Genomic DNA, 11,425 nt, shown 5'->3' with positions numbered 1-11,425 from the left:
ATTGTTTATTTGAGATCTTACTATTTTCTCAATGTAGGCACTTACTTTTATGAACTTCCCTGTTAGAACTGCTTTTGCTACATCCCGCAAGTTTTCATAATTTTTGTTTTCATTTTTGTCTGCCTCAAGATTTTTTTTTATTTTCCTTTTGATTTCTTTAATTCATTGGTCACTTCACTTTAAATTTTTGTTAATTTTTTTTATTTCTTCAAAGAACCAACTTTGGGTTTCATTGATTTTCTCTATTGTTTTTCTATTCTGTATTTCAGTTATCTCTGTTTCAAGTTTTACAGTTTCCTTCCTTCTGGTATCTTTGTGTTTAGTTTCTTCTTTTTCTAGTTCCTTAAGTTATAAAGTTAAGTTGTTGATTTGAGATCTTTCCTTCTTCTTCTTCTTTTTTTTTTTTTGAGATCTTTCTTCATTTTTAAAATAAGTGTTTACATCTATAAATTTCCACTTTGGCATTTGCTTTCACTGTGCCCTTTTTTCTCCTCCTCCATTTTTCTCCTTTTTGCAGCCAGGAAATCAAGACAATAGCTTCTGTATCCTTATACTTTCAACCTTAATTCATTTCTTACTATTCTAAAACATATCTTCAAGTAATTTATTTAGGAAGGTTATCTTTGTAGTGGTATTTTTCTTATTCTGTCTGCTTGGTAATGTATTTCTATTGACCTTCCCTTCATACTTAATTGGCATCTTCTCTAGGTAAAGAATCCTACCTCAAAACTCTATTGATAAAAAAAAAACCAAAAAACAAAAAAACAACTCTACTGATATTGTTCTGTGCCTTTTTGATATTAGGGCTGAGTATGAGGTCAAGATGGTTTTTTCTTTCTCTGTAGTCATCCAGCTTTTTTGTTTTGCTTTTAGCTTTCAATGTCTTTGTAATTTAAAATGCTCATAATGATTTATCTGGAGGAAAATCCATTTTCTTAAAGTTTTTTCAACAATCTGAATCCTTTAAATTCCTTCATAGTGTTCCTTTCAGTTCATATTCATCAAGAAATTTCTTTTCTTCTGAAAATAGTTTCTGCTTGATGAATTTTATGTTTCTCTCTCAAGTGCATCTCTTAATATTAGGATATGCTCTTTTTTTTTTTTTTTTTCCCCAGGTCTCTATTTCAGGAAACTTCTCTTGGACCAATTTAATCTTTGCTTCAAGTAAAAATGAAATAATAAAAGCAGTAGTTTTTGTTTACCTTCCTTAGTTGTGCAGCTCTCACAAGACTTTGCCACCAAAGTTCAGTGAGATCTCTATCATCTCTGTGGTGGAAATCAGTAGGAAGAGGCTACTCATCCCAACCCACATCCATAATAAATCATACTTTTTATTGTCTTACTAAAACTGTAGAATATTCTTTATTTTATTTATAAATACAGAGATTTTCTTTCTTTTTAATTATTTTATTTTCTAGATTTTTTGAGGGAATTTCAAGAGGGGGAATTTTAGTCAGTCTCATCTTAATGTCAGGTCTGGAACTCAAGCCACTGAATTATGTTTAGAAATATATTTAGATGTAGGTCAGTGAATTCAAATGCAAGGAAATGGTTAAATTTCTTCCACAAGTATTGGCAAAATCTGTAGAAAAAAAGAGGAACAGCCTTTATTAAAGAAAGTTACAGGATATACAGTCATCGGGAGGAAGGCTTTCACAGGCGTGGAGGGGGTTGCTCCTCCTTCCACTGTAGCACAGACTAGTACAGACAGAGAAGAATCATTCCCAGACCTTAGCGCAACAGCTGACACAGCTAAGATGTATCTCAGATGGTGAGTGAGCATTCTTATTATTCTTTGACGGGCAATTTAGAGTTAAGTTACCTCAGGGGTGCCTGGGTGGCTCAGTCAGTTAAGCATCCGCCTTGGGCTCCCATCATGATCCTGGAGTCCAGGGATCCAGCCCCAAATCGAGCCCCACATCTGTCTCCCTATTCGGCGGGCAGTCTACTTCTCCCTCTGCCTCTCACTTCACTCTTGGTGCTCTCTCTCAAAAAATATAATCTTAAAAACAAAAAGGAGTTAAGTTACCTCAGCAGCAGGCTGAGGTTGAGGATGGTACTCTGTTTTCTGTCCTTCCTGCTCAAGAATGCTAATTTGTATTAAGGGCATATTTATGCCCTTAATTTAGATGAAGTCCTGGAAGCCATTCTCCCCTTCCGAGATCATCCACTCTAGGTTGATCCTGTAGGTCCAAGGAAGGGGATCTTTTAAAGAAATTTCTACTGAAGACATGTTTCACTGCCACTCAAATTTAAGAATTACTTGTGTTGCAGAGAAAGCTTACTGGTTTGGGTTTTTTTAAAGTAATTAATTTTGATTTTGTAAATTTACTTTTTGAATAACTTTTTCTTTAAGATTATATTTATTTATTTGACAGAGAGAAAGAGTGAGAGGGGGAACACAAGCAGGGGAGTCGGAGAGGGAGAAGCAATGCTTCCCGCGGAGGAGGGAGCCAGATGTGGGGCTCCATTCTAGGACCCTGGGATCATGACCGGAAGGCAGATGCTTAAAAACTGAAACATGACTGAAACACGCAGGCTTCTCTGTTTTTCGAATAATTTAGATGTTGCAGTTGTTGATTTTAAGAGTCAGAAATTTAAATGTCTGCATAAGCATTACAAAGTCTAGAGAGTAAATTTTGGATATACCAAGGCCATTTTGGCCCCGGAGGCAGAAGAATGAGTTAGAGAAGGTAGAAGAGAAGCCAAGGCAAAGGAAGAGGAAAAAGAGGAGCAAGAAGAAAATGCAGAAGCCAGAAAATGAGTCACAAACAGGCCATGGGAGATTCTGAGCAGGATGAGGTAGTAGAAAAAAGTAAAGTAATAATTCATTTAGCTCCCCAGTATTGAACATACATGATGTATTGTATACTTTACGTATGATATGTCATTGGATTTTAATGTTCACAATGACTTAGACAGATAATATCTGTTTTATAGATAACTTAAAGAGCCTAAATAACTTGCTAGGATCACACTGCTCATATAGGAGTGAAACTAAAATCTTTTTTGCTGCTTTGCTCTGTGCCACAAGTTTTCCTCACGTGTGGCACACGCCCAAGGCTGTGACTTACTGGAAGCGGTCACATCCACCCTCCAGTGGAACCAGTTATTATTTATTATTGTTCTTTGAAAATCTAAGTAGCCCTCATTTACTCAGTGCTTACTGGTTCCAGAAAAAGCTTTGCTGATTTTATTTCAGAAGATTAGAATTTAGTTTCTAAGTAGAGTCTTTTTTCTTGCAGTAGAATTTTGATATAATACACATGTATGAAAAAAATTCAGAATTTATCCTTTTTGTGAAAATAGAGCAGTGATACCACTTGATTGCTATGTGCTATGCTAACGCTGCCTGCAGACATCTATAGAACCACAGGCCACTGTCTCTACTGTTCTTGTTAAGATTCACTGTTTCACAATGCCTGAAAATTGATAATGAACAGAAAATTTTAAAATATAAATGACCAATAAATAATGTGGAAACTCATCAGAAATAAAAGAAATGCTAACTAAAACAGTGAAATATTATTTTTCTTTATCAAAATGGCAGGTTTCTTTTTAAAAAGTAACTAACATGCAAGGAAGAAGCCTACATGTTTCTAAGGAGGGAGGAACATTTATACCCTTATTACCTGCTTACGGTAATGTAATCTTTCTGGACAAAAATTTGGTGATATAAATAAAAAACCCTTAAAATGTAAATGCCCTTTAACCAAGAAGTTCAAATTTAGGAAATTTATTATAAACACATAATCATAGGGACACCTGGGTGGCTCAGCCAGTTAAGCATCTGCCTTCGCTCAGGTCATGATCCCAAGGTCCGGGGATTGAGTCCCACATCCACCTCCTTGCTCAGTGGGGAGCCTGCTTCTCCCTCTGCCTGCAGCCACCCATGCTCATGCTCTCTCTCTTTCACTCACTTGCTCTTTCTTTCTGACAAATAAATAAAATTTTTAAAAAAGACATAATTATATATGTTTGTAAAAGTTTAGTGACATAAATATTTTTCTTATTGTTTCTAATAGTGAAAATCTAAGAAACAACTGAAATATCTTAAAATAGATAATTGGTTAATTATGGGATATCCATAACAGAATACCATGAACCATTAAAAATTCTATTGTAGAACAATTTTAAATGTGTTTAACTAAAGAAAAAAAAAGCAGAATTTACAGTGCTACTACTTTTATACATGATGCCTGTATGTTCACAGTGTTAATCAGAAGTACAGATGTTTTCTACTTTGTGCTTTTGAACTTGGATCACATCTGCAGGCAGAAAAATAAAAATAGATAATTTAAAAAATAAATCAATACTTGGCTTCTCTCAGAAAAGCAGACGGCTGTCCAGTACTATGTGATCACTCATAATTTGTGGAATTCCATTTTTAGGGTTTTGGCCTTTTGTGTTTAACTTTTTTCTCACTTGACTCCTCTTCAAAATATACTCACAAGATCCTGATTTTCATAGAATGTTCTATGTGGAAAGACCAGAGTGCTTACTTCTGCAGTTTATAGCTGTGATGGCATGGGTCTAGAGTGAGTTGTATATTGGAAGGAAGGCCAGGGCAGTGGTTAAGGGGCCATGCTTTGGAACCAGAATGCTGGGGCTTGAATCCTACCTTCCCCTGCTTTCTGGCTGTGTGATCCTGGACCAGTTGCTTAAAAATTGTGATCCTCAGTTTCTTACCTGTACCGTGGGGATAAATGTGGTAAGTCATAAGTGGTTGTAAGCGATAACCCATGTAAGGTGCTTAGAGTCTTGCTCTGATAAGTACTTAGTAATTATTACTAGTTGTTTTTATTATGGTTACTATTAGGATTAAGAAATAGAGGGGAAGTGTTTCATCCAAGATTACACAATTACTCAATGGCAATGCTAGAACTAGAATTCAGGAAGGTTTTCTTCAACAAAAGTGTGCAGTACCCTCTGGGCCTGTTAAGACAGGCTGGGCTTCCAGTGAAACTGACTTGAAATAGACAGAGCCCAAGGACAAGGCCAGCCACTTCCAAGGAATGACTCTGATCCCAATGGGAAGACAAATACTAGAAAGGAGGGTGAAGCTAGGAAAACAGGGAGTCAAATTTAGGTGCAGGGGGGAAGGCAGGAGCAGAGATGGTGCAGAAGAGAAGAGATGGCTCAGAGATCTGCTGGGGCTTTTATAGACCTCCAGCTCTGGGTTTCATGGTGGGTCAACATGGTTTAAAGACCCAAGGTCTGGGTGATTAAATAGACAGATGGGGGGGCTGCAAGTATAGCTATGAGAGGGTGCCTGACAGCTAGTAATAACAGAGGATGAGGTGGAAACTAGGAGGGACTAGACCAAGGAGACCCAGAGCCCAGGTATCCAGCAGTGGTTATCTTAAAATTACAGCCTAAGTTTGAAGAATGATAAATAGCAAAAATATGCTAATATTTGCTTTAAAAAATTCCTCTGACAGCCGAGCACAGAACTGATTCAGGTGATAAGGAGATCATTCAGGAAATTATCGGCATAATCTAAGGAGAGTTGTTGAGGATATGAAACCAGGGCAGTTATGGTAGGACCAGAGAGAAAAAGATGCTATTTAGAAGATGTTTAAGCACAAGAATTGACAGGATTTGGTTTCTGAAAGATGTGGAGCTTGGAAGGAGAGATCTAAGTACACAGTGGCATCCTTCATAAAATGAGGGATATAGGAAGTGGATGGAGTTTGAGCCAGGGAGAAGAGATGACTGAAGGTGAGTTCATTTTTGAACATGCTGAATTTGAGATCTTGTGAGCAACTGGATGGTGATGCCCAAGTAGACAAGTGACTATACAGGTGCAAAGCTCAAAAAAGAGGTACAGGTTGAAACAGATATTAACAGTATTCATCATAAGTACAGCTGAATGCTGAAATTCTCATTGTGGGTGAGATCACTGGGCAGAGAAGATGAAAGAGTGAGAAGAAGCCAAGGATGGAACCTGGAAAACCTTGACATTTAAGGAAGAGATGAGGATGAAGAGTCCACAATAGACATCACAGAATGACTACAGAGATTGAAGCAAAGCAGGAAAAAAGTGATGTCATAGAAACCAAGGGAGGAGATAGATGCAAGCAAAAACAGGACATCCCCAGGGAAAAGCAAACTGTATTTACCAAACTTCTACATGGAACACATGAGCTACAATAGAAAAAAATCAATCTAATGACTAAATGTTAATGATTGAATTGTGTTCCCTTAGAACTGATATGTTGAAGTCTTAACCCCAGTACCCCAGAATGTGACCATATTTGAAAATAAGGTCTTCACAGTAATAAAAAAGTCAAAATGGGGTCGTGAGGGTGCCCTAATCTAAGATGATAGGTGTGCTGATGAAGAAGAGAAAATTTAGACAGAGAAACATGCATAGAGAGAAGACCATGTGAAGAGACATGGAGAAGAAGGCCATTCACAAGCTAAGGAGAGAGGCCTAGAATAGATCCATCCTTCACAACCCTCAGAAGTATCCAGCACTGCTGACACCTTCATTTAGGACTTCTGGCTTCCAGAACTGTGAGACAATAAACTTGTGTTGTTTAAGCCACAGTTAGTGGTACTTTGTTGCCACAATCCTAGCAAACTAATTCACTTGGTGAGTGTGCATAATACATTGGTTGAGAAGAGTGCATATGGCTAGATAAAGAAACTGGGTGTATAAGGAGGGAGGGAAGATAAAGGATTATGTTACCTAAGCTAAGAGAAGGAAATATTTCACAAAGCAGAGGGTAGCCACAGTGTCAAAGTCTGCAGAAAGGTGAAGTAGGAGAATGACTGAAAATATCAGTCCCGAGGCCTTTGGTGACCTTTGCAGAGATCTCCCAGCTAAGTAGAAGGAGTAAATCATAGAGCTGGGAATACAGGGACAGCACATGGACCACTCCTGTAAACGTTTGGCCATGAGAGGAGACCTCCTCTCTGGACCAAACACCTCCGCTGTTTTTAACAGCCACATGGAAACAACCTAGAGTCCAGTCAGTCAGACCTGGAGTTTTCCTTCTTCTACTTTAATTGCTAAACACAGGGAGTGGAAAGCAGATACTTTTCCCCACCAAACTGGTTTGAGAAGGCTTTCAGGAAGAAAAGGATTTTTGCAGCTATTATTTTACAAATTAGATTTTTAGTACTGACACAGATTCCATTCTATTTTGTAAAGCTGTAAGCAAGTCGTTATTTGAGACTTCTCAGAGCTGAAGACTGCAGTGAATCTGGTGATATAAAAAAGAAACACAAGCAGAATTTTGGGGCTCACTCATAATTTAAACAGAACAATATAGTAGATTTGGAATAAAGAAATATTAGGGGCGCCTGGGTGGCTCGGTGGGTTAAGGCCTCTGCCTTCGGCTCAGGTCATGATCCCAGGGTCCTGGGATCGAGCCCCGCATCAGGCTGTCTGCTCCGTGGATAGCCTGCTTCCTCCTCTCTCTCTTTCTGCCTGCCTCTCTGCCTACTTGTGATCTGTCTGTCAAATAAATAAATAAATAAAATCTTTAAGAAATATTAAAGCAGTCTCTTAGAAAGTTCTGAAGTCAAAATGAGTCTAAAATTTGCTTTCTATAGTCTCAGTTCTATATTTTCTATCTAATATCACAGCTTATACTATCTAATATCACAGCTCTATATTATAGGGGATCAAATTAATCTGATTTGACTGTACTGAAAGATCTAATAAAAATAATAAGGAATTAATAGTTAAGTAAACCAATTAGTCAATATCAGCCAGGAGCTAACCATGGGATAAAATCTGAAAAATACCCAAAAGATAAATCTAAATCATCACCCTCATGTTGCAACTATTTTCAACTAGAAAACAATACCAAGAAAACAATAAATCTTTATCAAGAACCTGATTGTTTTAAGGAACTGTAAAATACGGGGAAAAAATAGCCAACAGGTAATCTTTATAGTGTAATTAGGAAGAGAGAGCAACAATTACAAAATGACAAAAGCATGGAACACTATATCAAAAACTAACAATGTACCGTATGGTGACTAACATAACATAATTAAAATAAAATGACAAAAGCAATCTAATGCAATTAATAATTAAGCCATTTTAAAGAATACATATAAATGACAAAAAAATGATCCTCTTTGCTAGGTATTAAAGAAATGCCGATTCAAGCTCCAGTGAGATGTTTTCATTTATCATATTAAACAGTAAACAGATGAATAATCCAATTTGATATTAGGCAAGAGATATACAAAGATATTTTCTCAAAGAGGATATTCAGATGACAAATTCAAATTCAATCATGAAAAGATTTTTAACATCATTTAGCCATTATGAGAATGAAAATTAAACCCACAGTGAGATATCAATATACATCTATTAGGATTGATAAAAAAATAATGGAAACATCAAATGCTTGCAGAATGCAGAGAAACTGGATCATTCATATTTTGCTGTTGAGAGTGTAAAATTGTATAGCCACTCTGGAAAACAGTTTGATGGTTTCTTATAAAACTAAACATACACTTACTATATGACCCAGCAGTTGCAGTCTTGGGTATTTATCCAGAGAAATAAAAAAACCTATGTTCATACAAAAACCGATACATCAATACTCATATCAGACTTATTTGTAATAGTCAAAAACTGGGGGGAAAATATCTATCGAGTGAATGGTTAAACAAACTATGGTACACACGTACCATGGAATACCACTTAGCACTAAAAGGAAAGAACTACTGATATACGCAAAAACTTGGAACAATCTCCAAAGAATTATGCAAAGTGAAAATGCCAATCCCAAAATGTTATATATCATATGATCCCATTTATATGTCATTCTTGAAATAACAAAATTATAAAGAAAAAAAAAAACAGATTGGATTTAGCCTTGGGTGCTGGAGAAAGGAGGAGGTATGCATCTACCACGGTTAGCACAAGGGAGCCTTGTGGTAATGGAACATTTCCTTGTTACATGAATGGCAGTTGTTACATGAATTTACACATGTGATAAAATTGCATAGAACTACACACACACACACATGGATGAATGCACATAAGACATAAAACTGGTGAAATCTAAGTAATCTCTATGGACTATACAAATATGCATTTCCTGGTTTTAACTGTCGTACCACAGTTATACAACACATTATCTTTGCGGGGGAAATGTGAAGGGTACACAGGACCTCTTTATACATTTTTTCCCAACTTTCTTGGCATCTTACATCAATTCAAAATAAACTTTTAAAAAAGTAATTTAAAGATATAACTCAACACCCAAAAGATAAATAATCCTATTTAAAAATGGGCAGAAGACATGAACAGACACTTCTCCAAAGATGTACAAATGACCAACAGACACGTGAAAAGAGGCTCAAAGTCACTCTTTATCAGGGAAATGCAAATCAAAACTAGAATGAGATATCACCTCACACCTGTCAGAATGCTTACAGTAAAAAACACAAGAAACAGGTGTTAGCAAAAATGTGGAGAAAAAGGAACCCTTGTGCACTGTTTAGCGGGAAAGAAAACTGGTGCAGCCACTGTAGAAAACAGTATGGAAGTTCCTCAAAAAGTTAAAAATAGAACCTCCCTATGATCCAGTAATTGCACTACTGGGTATTTACCTCCGATATACAAAGACACTAATTCAAAGAGATACACACACCCCTGCTTATTGCAGCATTATTTGCAATAGCGAAATTATGGAAGCAGCCCAAGTGCCCGTGATAGATGAATGGATAAAGATGTGGTGTATATATGTATACATTGGAACATTACTCAGCCATAATAAAAAAAAATTAAATCTTGACATTTGCGACAACATGGATGGAGTTGGAGAGGATTATGGTGAGTGAAATAAGTCGGAGAAAGATGAATTCCATGAGATGTCACTTATATGTGGAATTTAAGGAACAAAACAAATGAGCAAAGGGAAAAAAAGAGAGAGTCAGACCCAGAGAGAGACAAACCCAGTAGATTTCTAACTATAGAGAACAAGCTGATGGTTACCAGAGGGGAGATGGGAGGGGGATGGTGGAACAGGTGATGGAGATTAAAGAGTAAACTTATGATGATCACTAAGTAATGTGTAGAATTGCTAAATCACTATATTGCAAATTTGAAACTACTATAACACTGTATATTAACAATACTTGAATTAAAATTTAAAACTTAATTTAAAAAAGTAATTTAAAGAAACCCCAAATGCTTGTCTTCACTAAATATTAAAGAAATGCTAATGCAAATATTTTTATTTATCAAATTAACAATGTATGTTTCATTGGGGCAGAGATAATAATGCTAATGAGGGGGCACCTGGGTGGTTCTGTCATTTAAGTGTCTGACTCCTGATTTCAGCTCAGGGCATGATTTCAAGGTTGTGAGATTCTCTCTCTACCTCTGCCCCTCCCCTGTTCACTCTCTCTCTCTAATAATAATAGTAATGAGTGTACAAGAAGAATAGTACTTTCATATACTATTGATTGTGGGATTATGAGTGACTATAACCCTTCTGGAAAGCAATTTGCCAGCCATAAGAAGCTTAAAAGTGCTTAAAAACACCTATTCTGGCCTACTGCCTATTTCTCTATTCTTAATAATTTTTCAGTTCATTCAACACCTTTATTCCAGGCCCTTGACTACATACTAGAAATACGCCAAAATGAGTAACATGATTTCTCAAGGTAAATATATCAAATATGATGATTTTTTTTAAATAACAGTGAAGTCTGAGAGGTTCCACAGAACAAGGTAGCTGCTTTCCATTTGTCTGTAGGCAGTATGTCTTGGCTAAGTGCCAGAGTTCTGAGTCAGTCTGGCTGGTGTCAAATAATAAGTAGTTAATAAGTAGTTTTCTGTTTACCAGCAGTGTCACCTTGGGGAAGCTAACTCACCCCCTAAACTTCAATGCCTTCATCTGTAAAATGTGGCTATGAACACTTACCAATGCCATGAGGCTTTTGGGAATTTATAGTGAATGTGAAGTCTCGTGGGAATAAAATATTTCAGTCTTCACATTCTTTTCTTTAAATCTATTTTCTATGTTTTAAATTGTCTTAAATTTCTTTAGCTTTACCTTTCCTGATTCACTTCTAGCAAATGGATTCTTCCTTAAAACCCAGAGGTCACTAGAGTAAATCTCTAATTATAGATAAAAGAAGGACAGGCTCAGTGCAGGTGAAAAAGGTGAAAGCCAAACAACAAAGCCACCTAAAATATATTTTATGTAAGGTAGGATGCCAAAAACATTAAAATATAATCCTGTTCCATAGCTGGTAATTACCTATGTCTTCACAAAGCTATGAAAGCCCTGTTTTAGTCTTCTGGACTTCAAATATGTTACATCTGCTAATGTCTGCTCTTAATTTACAAAGACCTCTTTGCTTATTAGTCATCATGGGTAACGTATTCAAATTTGCACTTCTAATTCTAGAAGATCTATAAACTACCACTTTTGTTTATCGT

The 11,425-nt window shown here is 36.5% G+C and overlaps 1 protein-coding gene across 1 annotated transcript in view; it reads left to right on the top strand.

Moving 5' to 3' along the window:
• The first annotated feature begins 1,637 nt into the window (after nt 1-1,637).
• Nucleotides 1,638-11,425, top strand: part of CD86 (CD86 molecule) — a 64,048-nt gene continuing 54,260 nt past the window's right edge. The window contains exon 1 of the mRNA XM_004745473.3: nt 1,638-1,771. Within this exon, the coding sequence (XP_004745530.1) occupies nt 1,758-1,771 (14 nt within the window). The 5' untranslated portion in view covers nt 1,638-1,757. The remainder of the gene's footprint in view (nt 1,772-11,425) is intronic.

Source organism: Mustela putorius, unplaced genomic scaffold (assembly GCF_011764305.1).
Source record: "Mustela putorius furo isolate JIRA1106 unplaced genomic scaffold, ASM1176430v1.1 tig00003834_pilon_pilon_pilon, whole genome shotgun sequence".
In the NCBI taxonomy this organism is placed as follows: domain Eukaryota; kingdom Metazoa; phylum Chordata; class Mammalia; order Carnivora; family Mustelidae; genus Mustela; species Mustela putorius.
The sequence above is the reverse complement of the archived record's forward strand: the minus strand, read 5'-3'. Positions and strand labels throughout refer to the sequence as shown.